Raw genomic sequence first — 17,727 nt, 5'->3', positions numbered from 1 at the left:
AAATATTAGTTTATATTTTATAAACACTTTGTGAGTTGTTTTATTATATCATAGAGATATAATTGTTAGCCTATTTTGTTTATACACGAAAGGGAAAACGAAATTTATTTCTGCTGCAAGATTATTTGTAATCTTTCTCAACAGTCTGGTATCAGAGCCAGATACATACATACACGTATATAAAAAAAAAAGGAAGATTCGATGGTAAGCATATCATGAATGATTAACTTGACGTCGTCCAACTATTCCATGTGGAAGTCCGAATGAAGGATATCCTTTATGGTAAGGATTTGTATGACCCATCGAGGAAGAAAATAAACCGGAAAATAAAACTGAAGATGCATGGAAATTGGAGAATCGGAAGGCAGTTGGGTTGATACGACAACATACTGATCAAAGCACTTTTCAACATCTTGCTAATTAGGGGTGAGCACAACCGGGTACCCGGTAGAATTTCATAGACCCGGACCCAGACCCGGACCCACTGGGTATTGAAATCTGGAATTGGAATTGGTCCAACCGGGTCCTAAATTTTTGGACCCAGACCCGGAACCGGTGGGTACCAGGTCCCGACTGGGTACCCAGTTGTAAGTTTAACAACATACTAAAATGGGCTAATTGAGCTATAAAATTTTTTAAAAAAATAAATGGGCCTAAAGGCCTACTAAATACTAATTTTTTACTTAACAACTATTATCCTATTAACAATTCTATATGAGTATATGAAAAAAAACCAATTCTAAGTACTGGGTACCCGGACTTATACCCGCTCCAACCGGGTACCCACCAGGTACCGGGTCCAAAAAAATACTACCCAGAATTGGAACCAGATGCAACTGGGTCCACTTTTTTGGACCCAGACCCGGACCCAGTTGGACCGGGTCCGGGTCCAGACCCGGCGGGTCCATGCCGGGTCCAGATCTGGGTCCGGGTACCCGGAATTTCTGCTCACCCCTATTGCTAATGATACAAATGCCTACAAGCTCTCTCGAAAAAGCTTGAGTCAATGTATGAGGGGAAGACAGCTTTAAATAAAGCTACTCTGGTGAGAAGGTTGGTTCGTCTTCTATACAAGGAAGGTGAAAATATGGCTGAACATATGAATGAATTTCACAGCATCGTGAATCAGTTAACAAATGTTAGCATGGAAATTGAAAATAAAGTCCAAGCCTTATTACTCCTCGGCTCATTACATGATAGCTCGAAAACTATTGTTATCTGTTGAGCAATTCCACTCCGAGTGGTAAACTCACCCTTGCTATGGTGAAAGACATCTTATTCAATGAAGAAGCTAGAAGAAAAGAATTTGCCTCGACAAATCGTACTGAAGCACATATTGCAGAGAACTGTGGGAGACCAATGTTTAGAGGTTCCCAAAATCAAGAAAAATCTACGGGTAGATCAAAATCCAAAAAGAGATACACTTGCTTTTATTGTCAAAAGTCGGGACATAAGCAAAGTGAATGTAGAATATGGAAGCGGGACATAAGATCTAAGAATGGCAAAAGTGGTGATAATGAAGATAAGAAAAAAAGTCATGGCAACAGCAATAAGTGATGATATTTGTTTTGTCGGTGATGACGCGTGTTATAACCTAACAAGTGATGATTGTAGTTGGGTAATTGATAGAGGTGCTTCGTATCATCTAACTGCAAATAGAAATTCTTTCGCATCTTACAGTAGAGGAGATTTCAATTTTGTAAGGATGGGAAATGATGGATCCTCCAAAATATTGGTATTGGAGATGTTTGTTTGAAAACCATTGTAAGCTTACACTACACGATGTCAGATTTGTTCCAAATATTCGGCTGAATTTGATTTCAGCTAGTAAACTTGACGATGAAAGGTATGCGAATCACTTTTCAAATGGAAAGTGGAAATTGTCGAAAGGCTCGATGATTGTTGCTCATGGAAAGAAGCAACAAACCCTTTATGTCACAAATGGGAAGCTCAGCTCACAAACGAAATGTAGCTGAAGAATGTTCGACTAAGCTATGGCATAAGCGACTCGGGTATATGAGTGAGAAGGGATTGCAAATCCTTACTCGAAAGCAACTCCTTCCTGTGAAGGATGTTAATTTGAAATCATGTGTTGATTGTTTGGCAGGAAAACAACATACAGTTTCATTTCAAAGAAATCCAACATCTAGAAGATCCCAAGTTCTAGATTTGGTTCATACGACGTTTGTTCTATGACGGAGAAATCTCTTCGTGGTGCATCATATTTTGATACATTGATTGATGACGATTCCAGGAAAGTGTGGGTCTTTCTTTTAAAAAGTAAAGATCAAGTCTTTGACGCGTTTAAGAAGTCTCATGCAAAGTAGAAAGAGAAATTGGCATGAAACTAAATTTTATGCGATTCGATAATGGTGCTGAGTACGGGTGTTCATGGGTGGTTACCACCCCGAAACAACATTTCGATTCGGTAACCGGAAGTTTCGATTCGCTCTTTTTGCGAACCGTAACCGTTTAGACCGGTTACCGCTTAAGCGGTTAACTGTTTTTTCGGTACGGTTTTTCGGTTAACCATTAAACGTTATTTAATTTATACTATTATGTTTTACTTAATGTACTATATATTTTTAATTTTTTTTGCATATTTATTTTAATACTATAATATAAAATGTATTATAAAGTGGATAATAAATCCATTGGAAAATATAACTAACACTAATAATTCACTTCATTTCCTAATTATAGTTTTGTATTAGTACTAGAGTTTCCAAGTAATTACATACTTACTCTAATTGTAGTAACTTAGCAACAAATATTCGAATTAATGTAATTGTTAGAAAATGTTTCACAACAATTAAATAGAGAAAAAATATTTCGGTATTTCGGTTAACCGTTCACTCAAAAATCATAAACGTAACTGTATTGTTTAACCGTTAATTTTATCGGTTCGGTAACCGCACCGTTGAAACTTTCTTTTATCGTTACGGTAACCACCTATTTAGACCGGTATTTCAGTACGGTTTTTTATCTCGGTTTTTTATTAACAACCCTAGTGGTGAGTATAGAGGTAGAAAGTATGGGATAAAGCTCAAGAAAATTGTCCCAAAAACACCTCATTTGTCTCGCTGAAAGAATGAATCCAACGATCACGGAGAAAGTTCGTTCGATGTTATCACATGCAAAGTTACCCAAATCTTTTTGGGGGGAGGCGATAAAGACTGCAGTTCATTTAATTAATCTTTCTCCTTCAGTTCCTCTTGATGGTGATATTCCACAAATGATATGGTCAGAAAGAAAAGTTAACTATGAAAGTTTAAAGGTGCTTGGTTGTAAAGCCTTCGCCCACATCCCGAGGGATGAAAGATCAGAATTTGATAGCAAGACAAAACGATGTATTTTTCTTGGCTATCCTGCAGATGAGTTCGGTTATAAGTTATGGAGTCCTAATGAAAGAAAGATTGTGAGTAGAAATGATTTCTTCTTTGAAGATCAAACCATTGTCCATTGAAGACAATACAAAAAGTCGCAAAATCAACAACATCTCATGTAGAATCACCTATAATCATGAATCCAAGTCCTTCTCCGGAAAGAATTGATGATCACAGGGAAGAAGTATACCAAGAACATCAACCTCAACATATAGATGATGACAAGGATGATAATAATGAGAATGTGCAACCTTAAGAGTGTCAACCACTAGAATTGAAAAGGTCTAAACGACTTCCAGCAAGACTTGCTAGTGGTGAGTATCATTTGCTTACTGAAGGGGGAGAGTCGGAGTCTTATGAAGAGGCTCTAAGAGATGACCACCAAAAAGAGTGGATGGAAGCCACGAAAGAGGAGATAAAATCCTTGCATGAGAATCACACATTTGATTTGGTACAATTACCAAAGGAGGTCGATGAGCACTCGAAGTGGGTGTTCAGATTGAAGAAAATAATCAGCAACCAAGATACAAAGCAAGGTTGGTTGTGAAGGGGTCACTCAGAAGAAAGGTATTGACTTTGAAGAAATATTCTTACCAATGGTGAAAATGTGGTCAATAAGAGTTGTTCTAGGCATGGCAGCATGCATGGATTTAGAAATTGAAGAGCTATATGTGAAAACAACCTTCCTACATGGTGATTTGGAAGAAGAAATATATATGGAACAACATATGAAGGACCATGAGTATCATAAGACGAAGACGACATCAGATCATTGTGTGTTCATTATAAGATTTACACAAGGAGATTTTATCATTTTACTCCTCTATGTTGATGATATGTTAATTATTGGTCATGATACCAATAAAATCGCCAATCTGAAAAAGGTGATGAATAAGTTCTTTGCCAAGAAAGACTTAGGATCTGCAAAACAGATACTTGGCACGAAAAATCTCCCGTGACAGGAAAAATAAAAAGTTATGGTTGTCACACGAAAGATATATAGAAAAACTACTTTGAGAGGTTTAGGGCCTGTTCGGTAAAAGTAGCTGTTGGCTGTTGGAGTAGCTGTTAGCTGTTCGGGTAGCTGTTAGCTGTCGGCTAGTAGCTGTTAGCTCTTAGCTGTGAAAGTAGTTGTTTACAATATAAGTGTTCGGTAAAAGTAGCTGTTATGCTTATATATGATAAAAATAACATATTTTTTAATTATAATATATTATATAATTAATTATTATTGATTATTTTATGGTTAAATTAAATTCAATATATGAACACAATGCATTATTTTTCTTTTACTATGATGTCCTTAAATTTGTTTATGTATAGTTTTGTCTTTTTAACTAGATCCCACTCCATTTAATACTTGTACTTCTATTTCATCTCTCATATTACTTCCAATAAAAATCAACTAGCTATACTTGTTGGAATTCTCTGGAGATTTCATGCTTGAAGATGGAACTTTCTGAGTTCTCTCTCTTCTAATTTCAGATGTGGGTTCTCAAAATTTTTTTTCTCTTTCCTTCACTTAACTCTCAAACATTTCAGATCATCTTCTTCGTTTTCATTGTTCTGTGCTTCTTCTTCTTTTTTTTTCCATTCTTTTTCCCCCAAACATGTCCTTTTGTGGTTAATCTTTCTAGGATTCACATTTTTCCTCTAATATGAGTATAAAGTGGTCAATTTTTTTTCTCTTTCCTTCATTTAACTCTCAAACATTTCAGATCATCTTCTTCGTTTTCATTGTTCTGTGCTTCTTCTTCTTTTTCCCCCAAACATGTCCTTTTGTGGTTAATCTTTCTAGGATTCACATTTTTCCTCTAATATGAGTATAAAGTGGTCAAATTTCGAAGATGATGGTATTTTTCGGATGTATCTTTCATTTCATACGAGTTTTTTTTTTATTATTTTGAAAGATCTTTTCATACCAGATGATATTTCAGGAAAAGTGAAGAAGAAATAGCACCAAAGATATGTTTCCAGAAATTCATTATATTTTGGAAAATACTTGTGCGATTTATTGGTATTCCCAAATTAATCCATAAAAAGTGAAATTTTTTATGATATATTCAGGGTCTCAGAGGAATTTAGGTAGAAGATGAAGAATTTTCTCAAATTTTTGGTATTTTTTTCCTTAAAAAACAGAAAAAAAAACTTTGAACGCTATCTTGGTATCTTGAACGTCATATTTTGTAGCGTTCATGAAAAGCTGGCAAAAAGCTACTTGAAACACTAACCACTACTTCAACCTCTGGCATGCCAAACACACAATTAGTGTTTTGACTAAGTCAAAACATTAAAAGCTACTCGAAAAGCTGTCGCCGAACACGCCCTTAATATGCATAAGGCTAAGCCGATCAGCTCTCCACTTGCAAGTCATTTTAACTTAAGCTCTCAACAATGTCCTACAAGTGATAAAGAAAAAGAAGAGATGGATAAAGTTCCTTATGCATCTCCAGTTGGCACTTTGATGTATGCTATGGTTTGTACAAGACTAGACATTGCCTATTCAGTACGTGTTGTTAGTAGGTTTCTTTCTGATCCAAGGAAAGAACACTTGGAAGCGGTAAAATGGATATTAAGGTATCTATATGGCACATCAAAAATGTGCCTATGCTTTGGTCAAGGAGATCCTATGTTAAAAGGGTACGCAAATGCAGATATGGCAAATGATATTGATTCACGAAAGTCAGGTTATATGATGACATTTGCAGGGGAGATATATCATGGCAATCAAGATTAAAAAAATGTGTTGTTTATCAACAATGGAAGCTCAATATATTGTTGTGATAGAAGCTTGCAAAAAGCTCTTGTGGATGAAGAATTTCCTACGAGAGACTACGAGAGCTACGAATTGCAGGAGTTGCACAATTTACGAATTGCTAAACCAAATAATAATAATAAGGATTATAAAAAAGGAGATACTAATATGGGTTACAACCCACAATATAAAAATAATCTTCTTCTAATAATATATGTATCTTTACAATATATATCTCCTTTTCTCTCCGTGATCTTTCTCTCAATCTTTTCTTTTTCCTGTTCTATGCTTATCAATCATAAACAAAACTCATTATATATAAGTTAAACTATGCCAAATAAATGAGGGATGATATTTATCACAATTTTTAAACGCTCTTCATATTTAGTACATGTTATTTAAAGCTAACTAACTTTAGAATTTTCCAAATTAAAGTTTGGTGTTCAACACACCCCCTCAAACTTTAATTATCATTCCAAGCATTTCTCTCAACCTTTTGAATGCATCAAGAGATAGGGGTTTTGTAAAAATGTCCGCTACTTGCTCAGCAGTTGTATTACAATACTTGAGCTCAATTGTTCCTTGCTCGACTTGATCTCGTAGGAAATGAAATCGAGTATCAATATGTTTACTTCTCCCATGTGCCGGTCTCTTCGCTTATCGCTAACACATTATCTACATAGATTGTGACCCTTCTTTAACATGTCCAATTTCTTTCAGTAAGTTCAGCAACCATAAACCTTCACATACGGCAGATGAAGATGCTATATATTCTGCTTCGCAACTTGATAATGCCACAACTTGTTGTTTTTTCGAACTCCAAGTGAAAGCAGTTGAACCTAGATAGAAAGCATATCCACTTGTACCTTTTCTCTCATCTAGGTCTCAGACGACCCAGTCACTATCTAAATAGCCAAATACTGTCGCTTCATCTCCATAAGAATAAAACATCTCATAATCTAAGGCACCCTTAATATACCTTACTATTCTTTTTGCAGTGCACAAATGTGATTCTTTTGGTATCTCCATACATCTACTAACCAGCTCGACTCCATATACAATGTGAGGCCTTGTGATAGTTAGATATCTTAAACTTCCAACTAGACTCTTGTATAAAGTTGGATTAATCAATTTTTCTTCTCCAGCTTTCGTCATCTTTAATCTTGTTACTACAGGAGTGCTCATGAGTTTGCATGAGTCCATTTTGAACTTTTCAAGAATCTCTTTTGCATATTTCTTTTGTGAAATGAAAATTCCATCTTTACTTTGTTGGACTTCTATCCCAAGAAAGCAATTCATAGCGCACAATCAGTCATTTCAAATTCTTTGAACATTGCCACTTTGAAGTCTTCAAACATACTTTTATTGTTCCTAGTGAACAATAGATCATCAAACATATAAACTTACTATAAGAATATCATCACCATTTTTCTTCACATAGACAGCATGTTCGTACGGGCATTTGGTAAAACCATTTTGTATCAAATATCCATCAATGCGTGCATTTCATGCACGAGGTGCTTGTTTTAAACCATAAAGTGCCTTTTTCAAGCAGACTTTATCTTCTTGTCCCTTGATAATGAAACCTTCTGGTTGTTCTACATAGACTTCTTCTTCGAGAATGCCATTTAGGAATGCAGATTTAACATCAAGCTGGTATATCTTCCATTTATGATGTGCTGCAAGTGAAATCAACAATCTCAGTGTATCTAATCGAGCTACGGGAGCAAATACTTCGTCATAATCAACTCCATATTTATGCTTGTAAACTTTTGCTACAAGTCTTGCCTTCTATCAGTCAATGCTTCCATCAACACCTCTCTTGATCCTATATACCCATTTTACTCCAATAGCCTTTTGACCTTTTGGTAATGTAGCAAGCTCCCATGTATCAATTTTCTCTATTGATTGGATCTCCTCTTTCATAGAGGATATCCATTCTTTTTCTCCAACAGCTTCTTCAAAATTGATGGGTTCATGATCTGCATATAGACAAAATAAATCTACTTTTTCAACTTCAATTGTGTTATCATAAATGTCTCTTAAGCTTCTCATCTTAACACGAGTTTTTGATGATGAGCCTGATCCTTCTCTTGATGATGATGACGATGAATCATTGTTATTTCATGGAGTCCTTGCTGGAGTTTGTTCATAATTCTTCTCTGTAACATCATTATACTCTTCAAACACAATTTTCTCTTTCTCTTTTTCTTTTTCGTGTTCATCCCATTGCCAAGATTCTCCTTTGCTGAATATTACATCCCTACTCTCAATCAGCTTTCCAGTTATTGGATTATATAATTTATAAGCTTTTGATTGGGAACTGTATCCAATGAAGATACATTTTTCACCACAATCATCCAACTTCTTTCTTTGTGCCTCGGGTATTTGAGCATAGGCTATGCACCCAAATACTCTCAAATGTTCAACATTTGGCTTTTCACCACTCCATGCTTCTTGTGGAGTCATATTTTTCACACTTTTCGTAGGACAACGATTAAGAATATAAGTTGTCCAAGCAACAACTTCTGCCCATAATTGCTTCGGCAATCCCCTTTCTTTCAAGATGCTTCGCGTCATGTCTAGAATTGTTCGATTCTTTCTCTCGGCAATTCCATTTTGTTGCGGTGTATAAGAGGCTGTGAATTGTTGTCGTATTCCAGTAGCTTTACACTAATTTTTAAATACATTGGCTTCATATTCACCCCCTCGATTTGATCTTAGGGTTTTCAACTTATATCCACTTTCTAGCTCCAATCGAGCCTTAAATTGCATAAATGTATCGAATGCAGCTGATTTCTCTTTCAACATATGCACCCATAATTTTCTGGTATAATCAACGATGAAGGTAATAAAATAACGATTACCTCCTAAAGATACCGGTTCCAGTGGTCCACAAATATCTGTGTGTACCAATTCCAATGGTGCTTTTGCTCTCCATGATAATCCCTTCTTAAATGGAAGTCTAGCTTGTTTTCCATCCATGCATATCTCACAAACTTATTTAGGATCTTCAATGTTAGGCAAGCCATGCACCATACTCTTCGATTGTAAAAGTTTTAGGCCATTGAAATGCAAATGCCCAAAACGTTTATGCCATTTCCATGACTCATTCTCTATAACACCGTAGAAACATTTTTGTATCTCGGTGTTAAGTTGCAGCGGAAACATGCGATTTTTTGCCATTTTTTATTGAACAATAAGTCTTCCACTCTTATCTTTAAGTTGAAGATTATTACCCTCCATATGAATAATATATCCCTTTTCAAGGAGTTGTCTAATACTAAGGATATTACTTTTCATATTAGGCACATAATAAACATTAGAAATGGATTCTTCATTTCCATTCTTCTGATAAATTCGTAACTTTCCTTTACCTTTAACTTATAGCTTGGATGAATGTCCCTTACATTGACTTGTACCTTCTCATCAAGCTTGATAAAATATTCTCTTCTGCCACACATGTGATTACTCACACCAAAATCGAAAAACCACATGTTTTGTTGATAACTAACTTATTCATGTGCTAGCAACAATGTAGGACTTTCTTCAATACTTTTTGATGATTCAGCGAAATTCAAGCGATTTCCGTGATCCTTTTGTTTGCTCCAACATTCAGATGCATAATGTCCATATTTTTGACAATTATAGCATTGAATGTCTTTCGTCTTACCATGTTCATAAAAACTCTTTCCTCCTTTGTTTGACCTTCTTCCACGGCCAAAACTTCTCTCATTATTTTGGTCGAGTAGTTACCACGACCTCTACCTCCTCGTCCTCGAAAATTGCCTCGTCGATTTCCACCTCTTTGTTCATTTGATGATAATCTTTATTCAAGTGTTTCTTCTATTATAGTCGGTTCATCTTCCTTAAGAATTCTTTGTTCATGCACTTGAAGTGATCCCATAAGCTCTTCTACAATGTTTCAATGTCTTCTGATTCTTCTATCGTTGGCAATACATGATTAAATTTTTTTATTACAAGATCGAAGAACTTTTTCAACAATCTTTTTATCTTCGATATTTTCTCCATTCAACTTTTGTTGGTTAACATTTGTAGGTAGCCGAGAAAAATAGTAAGAGATTGTCTCATTATCAGTCATCTTTATTTCTTCGAATTCACCTCGTAGAGCTTGCAAGCGAACTCTTCGAACTTTCTCGACTCCTTTGAATATTGTAGTCAAATTATCCCAAACTTCTTTGCTTGTGGCTGCATTTGAGATTTTGACATATATCTCTCGATCTAATCCTCCATATACCAGAAACAATGCCTTTTGATCTTTTTTCATAATTTCCTTCAACTCATCTTTCTTTTCTTTAGTTGAAGCAGCCTTTGTTTCATCACATGGTTTTTCAAAACCATCACTTACAACATCCCATAAATCTTGGGAGCCAAGTAGTTTTTTCATTTTGATGCACCAATCTTCATATTGGTCTTTAGATAATTGGGGTACGGGTGGCTGAACAAAGTTGCTAGACATTTTGTAATATTTAGTAAATAACGTGGCTCTGATACCAAGTGTAGGAGTTACACAATTTACGAATTGCTAACCTAAATAATAATAAGGATTATATAAAGGAGATACTAATAATAATATGGGTTACAACCTAGAATATAAAAATAATCTTCTTCTAATAATATATGTATCTTTACAAGATATATCTCCTTTTATCTCCCTAATCTTTCTCTCAATCTTTTCTTTTTCCTTAACTCTGCTTATCAATCATAAACAAAACTCATTATATATAGGCTAAACTATGCTAAATAAATGAGGGATGATATTTATCACAATTTTTAACCACTCTTCATATTTAGTACATGTTATTTAAAGCTAACTAACCTTAGAATTTTCCAAGTTAAAGTTTGGAGTTCAACAGGAATTATACAAGAAAATTATAAACTTTATTGTGAAAGTCAAAGTGTTATTCATCAGCGAAAAGTCCCACCTTCCATTCCCGTTCTAAACATATAAACGTAAGGTATCATTGGATACGAGAGGTCTTTGAAGCCAAGTTGTTGCATTTAGAAAAGATCCATACTAACCACAATGGTTCAGATATGATGACAAAAACATTGACCATGCAAAAGCTTAATGGTCGTCGAGATGAAGCGGGTCTATCAATAATCTCCTAATAAGTCGGAAGGGGAAGATTTGTTGGATAATATTCCTCCTTATATTTAGATTTTGCTAAAAAAAAGTAAAGGAGAATTTCTAGGAAATGAAATAATGATAAAGAGCAAAAATAGGGAGATGATTAATGAGGTATAGTTTATTTCATTTCAGTCGTTCACTATTTAGTAATAGAAGAATTATATATTGAGTAATCATGTAGATTCTGATACAATCACATTCAAAAATATAGAAACACTTTACATTTTGAGATATACTATTGTATATTGGTTTATATTTTACACACACTTAGTAAGTTGTTTTATTATATCATAGAGATATAATTGTTAGCCTATTTTGTTTATACACGAAAGGGAAAACGATTATTATTTCCGCTGCAAGATTATTTGTAATCTTTCCCAACAATCATGTTAAAATTGACACTTACTATACATAACTATGCTATTAATTGAATGGTTGATATACAGAATAATTATAAACCATTAGTTAAATAGATGATGAGTTACTATATAATGTAATGTTATGTTTTGTAAATATATATAAAATAATAACAAAAACACATTTTCTCATATTATTAGTATTCCTTGTTTAATCATTTCCGACAATAAAACCATCAGGTGGTATCAGAGCCGTCTTGATCTTTCGAGCCTACTTTTTTTGTTAGCCTAGAGTAAAAATAAATACTATATTAATTTGAAGCATGGCTTCATCACCACTTTTCAGAGGAGAAAATTACAATTTTTGGTGCACCAAAATGAAGGTTTTGTTCACTGCTGTAGATCTATGGGAAATAGTTGAACAAGGATGTATTCTTCCTGAAACATTAACTGGACAACAATTAACTACTGAACAACAAATTTTACTAAAAGAGAAAACCACGAAGAATGCAAAAGCAACTGCATATCTTCATTCTTCTATTGGAGAGACGATTTTTCCACGAATCATAAACACTACTTCGGCAAAGGAGTTGTGGGATACTCTCCAAGAAGATTTTCATAACTCGGAAAAAGTAAGAGCTATTAAACTAAAAAAAATTCGGAGAGACTTTGAGAACTTAAAAATGAAGTAATCTGAATCAATGAAGGATTACACATCTAGAATCATAGATCTAGTAAACCAAATGAAAATCTAAGGTGATGATATATCCGATAAAAAGATCGTTAACAAAGTTCTTTGCAGTGTGATAGTAAATTCAATTTTATTGTCACTGCTATAGAAGAGTCCAAAGATCTCGATAAATTATCTCCTCAAGAGTTATTTGGGTCTTTACAAGCACATGAATAAAAGATCTCTAGTAGAAACGAAGGTTTATCGGAGGGTGCTTTTCGGTCAAAGAATAAACAAAGACCACAAAACTTCAAGAAATATAAGAATAAGTCAATGTCCAAAGAGAAAGTTGGTATAGGAAGAAAAGGAAAATTTTCACCTTGTGGAATATGCAATAAAACAAACCACATGGAGAAAAATTGTTGGAAGAAAGGCAAAATACCGTGTAATATTTGCAAAAAGTTTGGCCACGAATAAAAAGATTGTTGGAATATTTGAAGATCAACTATTTATTGCATGTTAATCCTCAATAGGAACCAACAAAGACGTGGGGCTAATTGATAGTGGTTGCACAAATCACATAGCAAACAATGAATGCATGTTCATTGACATTGATACTTTCATGTACACTCCTGTTAGAATGGGTGATGGCTCCATTATAGAGGCAAAAGGCAAAGGAACAATAGCGGTACAAACAAAGGGAGCACGTATATTAAAATGTCTTGTTTGTTCCTAATCTTGCTTCGAATTTGTGGAGTGTTCCCCAGATGATGCAAAACGGATACTCCATTAATTTTGAGGGAAGTTCATGCAACATATATGATCAACAAGGGAAAGAGATTGTCGAAGTTCAAATGAAAATTAAGAGTTTTCCTCTTTTATGGAAAAACCCAAAAGAAGAGTAAATAGAATGGAGCATGATGACTCTTGGTTATGGCACAAAAGGCGAGGTCACTATAACTGTCATGCTTTACAACTTCTCCATAGAAAGATTATGCTTAGAGACCTGCCACTCGTGACAGGTGTCAGCTGGGGAAGGTGCATGGAGGACAAAAGAGAAGCTTGAGTTGTACATACCGATGTGTGTGGTCCTACGAGGACACCCTGATAAGAATAACAAATATTTCATCCTATTTATAGATGATTTCACAAGGATGCAATGGGTATATTTTCTCAAAGAACGTTATGAATTACCAACTATTTTGAAGAAATTCAAAGCCATGGCTGAAAATCAAAGTGCATGTAGAATGAAAAGAATTTGATCCGATAGAGGTAAGGAAATACACATCAAATGTGTTGGGTAACTTTTGAGACGATGAAGGCATTACACATCAGCTTACGGTTGGGTACACACCACAACAAAACGGCGTATCTGAACGTAAGAATAAAACAGTTATGGAGATGGCACGTTGTATGCTTTTTGAGAAGAAAATGCCAAAAAGATTTTGGGCGGAGGCTGTTAATACGGTCGTGTATCTTCTATAGGTGTCCAACTAAGGAGTGAGGGATAAAACACAATGTGAAGCATGGACAGGCGAGAAACCTATTGTAGAGCACCTTAGGGTATTTGGTTCTTTATGCTACATACATGTTCCTGCTTCAAAGAGACACAAATTACAAGAGAAGGCAGAATGTGACATCTTTCTAGGATACAGCTCGCAATCCAAAGGTTATCGTCTTTTAAATTTGAAGACATGAAAGTTGGCGATCAGTAGAGACGTGGAAGTGGATAAGAAGTCCTACTGGAACTATATGAAGAAAAAGTGGAAAGGCAACCTCCAATAACTTGGAACGTCTTCGAGAACAATGAAACACAAGGGCAAAATAACAATAATGAAATATCACTGGATATGTCACCACCATCAAATCTTCCTAGAACACCACATAGATCCCCTAAAACTCCAAATAATGTCGAATCTTCTCTACATGACCAAGAGGTAAACGACTTGTAGCTGACTTATATAAAGATAATGTATCAGCTCAAGTCACCAAAGTTCAATTTGAATCATGTTATCTTGGTGTTTATGAACCTAACAACTATATTGAAGCGTCAAAACATCAAGAGTGGAGAAACGCGATGAAGGAGGATCTAAAAATGATTAAGAAAAATCATACTTGGGATCTCACATAGAGACCTAAACATAAAGATGTAGTTGGAGTCAAGTGGGTCTATAGAACCAAACTTAATCCAGATGGATCAATTCAAAAATTCAAAGCAAGGCTCGTTGTAAAAGGATACTCTCGACAATATGGTACTGATTACAGCGAGACATTTGCTCCTGTCGCGAGACATGATACAATAAGAATCTTAATTGCCTTAGCTGCTCAACATAAATGGAATATTTTCCAGATAGATGTAAAGTTCACATTCTTAAATGGCTATCTCCAAGAAGAGATATATGTCGAACAACCAGAAGTGTTTGTCATTGAAGGAAAAGAAAATCAAGTTTATAATCTTAAGAAAGCGCTATACGGGTTAAAACAAGCTCCACGAGCTTGGTACAGCAGAATTGACGAGTACTTACTGAAGTTTGGATTTGAAAGAAGTCCAAGTGAACCCACTTTGTATGTAAAGCATAAAAAAATCAGATATGATGATTTTATCCCTATATGTTGATGATTTAATCATTACGGGAAATAATGAAGCAATGATTGCCGACTTCAAGAAGCATATGAAACAAGAATTTGAAATGACGGATCTAGGCTTAATGAACTTTTTTCTTGGTTTGGAAGTAAAGCAAACAAATGAAGGCATCTTTATAACACAGAAAGTATGCAGAAGCTATCCTAACGAAATTCAAGATGGATAACTGCAAAAATATGTCAACACCACTAGTTATAAATGAAAAACTCTCTACAGAATATGGAGCTTAAAAGGCTAATCCTAGCATTTATAGGGGTATCGTTGGATGCTTGTTATATCTAACAGCTTATGTTTACTTCAAGTCTTTTATCAAGGTTTATGCAAAACCCCAGTCAACTTCATTATTCCGCTGCAAAGAGAGTTTTAAGGTACCTAAAAGGCACTAAAGAATTAGGTATCTGGTACAAACCAACTGAAAATTCAAATTAGTTGGGTACTCTGATAGTGATTGGGATGGATCTATTGATGATATGAAAAGTACATCAGGTTGTGCATTTACTCTAGGAAGTGGAATATTCTCATGGCAATCACAAAAACAAAATAATGTTGCTCAATCAACAGCTGAGGCAGAATACATAGCCGCGTGTGCAGCTGTGAATCAAGCAATTTGGTTAAGGAAAGTACTCCAAGATATGGGGAAAGAACAATGTACTCCGACTAAATTACTTTGTGACAGCATGTCAGCAATTGCTATTGCAAGGAATCATGTATGTCACAAAAGAACCAAACACTTCAAAATCAAGTATCACTTTGTGAGAGAGTCACAAAGAGAAGGTGAAATAAATTTAGAGTATTGCCCTACACAAGAGCAAGTCGCTGATATATTCACAAAGGCATTACCAAAACAAAAATTAGAACTAAGACTCAAGCTTGGGATGCCAGAATTAAGTGTCAAGGAGGAGTGTTAAAATTGACACTTACTATATATAACTATGCTATTAATTGAATGGATGATATATAGAATAATTGTAAACCATTAGTTAAATAGATGATGAGTTCCTATATAATGTAACTTTATGTTTTGTAAATATATATAAAATAATAACAATATCACATTTTCTCATATTATTAGTATTCCTTGTTTAATCATTTCCCACAATAAAACCATCAGAATTGTACATAATAATTTAGTATTATTGCAAGAAAACTGCCTCAAACAACAAAAACTTCTAACTTTTTGCAACCATTGACACAAACTTGACCAATCCCTAATAAATGACACTTTTTATTATTTATACTTACAGCAAAAGGGTAATTGGACATCTAAATTCCATTGGAGATGCATATGATGGCGAAAATTCGAATAATTTCTAAAAAAATAATAAGCAATATAAATTGATTAAAAAAGAATAAGACTGGACGACATAATTTATCATAAAAGATGTTTCTATCTTAGACAATCATCAATTTATCAGGGATATACAATTGCCAGTATTAGAAATTCCTTACTTTCATCATATTTAAAACTAGAAACACGAGGCATCATCAGGGTCACTCTAGGACATCAAAGAGAGCCCATGCTCACAGAGTTACAAGCTCATAATATTTCCATGTCAAAACAAAACTGGTACCTTCTAAAATATACGAGTATACGACAGTGGTGCATATGTATAAAACATTTTCCTTTTCAAATAGCAAAATGGAGAAAAAGTCGTAATAATTCCACTACCTGTAATCCACCATTGGGAGTTTCTTTTCTTTCTGAATCCCCAACCTTTCTTTCAACATTGATATCACCTGCATGAACATGAGTACATGACTAGGTGTGCCATTTGTGATAAGGAAAGGAATGATGGTTGACACATAAATCAAAAAATTTGTATAAATGTTATAAACTGGGTTGAGAGCAGCAGCAACTTAACTCTATAATGGTGAAATTCAAGAACAGAAATAAAGCAGCAGCCTTGCAGTAGATAGGGTAAGTAATTTGTTTTATTGATTAACTGAATGTAACATGGACAAGTTCTCCAGCGTACGAGAGGCTGGGGCTCTCCCCCACAATGATGTAAATACTCTCAATTTTCTGAATGCCTAACTTACCCAAACGCTCCCCTTTATTTACTGCTATTTTCTCTTTGTCCCTCTACTGCTGATTTTCTGACAATCCTTGATTATTCTAGCTTAAGTAAGCCTAATGGGAGGGTTGAGTGGGTGTGGGTATGGGTGCATAGCAGATGATATCAAAGTATTAAGATGAACTGTATTCCAACACATTCAAGTAGGCTTTTTAATTTTGGAGAACTAGAAAAAAGGTCTTTGAAAGATAAACCAGAAGTTGTTTTCCTACCTCATCATCATAATTAATATTTGTTATCCATCCTTCATCTTTAAGCCTTTGGATTTGGTACACTCCTTCATTGATGAACTTCTCAACCTCATCTTTGCTTTTCCCTGTACAGAAGTTTCAGTACAGAAACTGTAAAGCATTTTTTTTCATGTCAGACCATGATAATGATGCTTTTATAATCAAGTGGGAGCAGACAACAGTAAAGCACCTTTAGCAACAGAAACTGTATCAAGCCAATTCCCGTAGATATTGTCAAGCAATGTAGTCAGCATGTCTCGATTTTCTTCAGAAATAGACTTGCGTGTAAGCTGGTCTCCAGCACTTTTGAACTTGCCAATCCTCTCAACCTGGGGTTCAATCCCTACTTTCTCAAAGATGCCTGAATGCAGAGGTTAAATTGTCATTGCTAGAGAAAGCATGAGTAGATGAAAAGGAACGATCCACAATATAAATCCTGAAAAAAATCTATAAAGAAGA

General features: G+C 34.9%; 1 protein-coding gene across 1 annotated transcript in view; it reads right to left on the bottom strand.

Annotated features, from left to right (window-relative positions):
- The window catches only part of LOC104893947 (serine protease SPPA, chloroplastic), a 33,121-nt gene that overhangs the window by 8,552 nt on the left and 6,842 nt on the right, over positions 1-17,727 (bottom strand). The window contains exons 4-6 of the mRNA XM_010680089.3: positions 17,459-17,629; positions 17,251-17,354; positions 16,633-16,700 (exon numbers count right to left, since the gene is read on the bottom strand). Of these exons, the coding sequence (XP_010678391.1) occupies positions 16,633-16,700; positions 17,251-17,354; positions 17,459-17,629 (343 nt within the window). The remainder of the gene's footprint in view (positions 1-16,632; positions 16,701-17,250; positions 17,355-17,458; positions 17,630-17,727) is intronic.

The sequence above is a fragment of the Beta vulgaris genome, chromosome 5 (assembly GCF_026745355.1).
Source record: "Beta vulgaris subsp. vulgaris cultivar EL10 chromosome 5, EL10.2, whole genome shotgun sequence".
NCBI lineage: Eukaryota > Viridiplantae > Streptophyta > Magnoliopsida > Caryophyllales > Amaranthaceae > Beta > Beta vulgaris.
The sequence above is the reverse complement of the archived record's forward strand: the minus strand, read 5'-3'. Positions and strand labels throughout refer to the sequence as shown.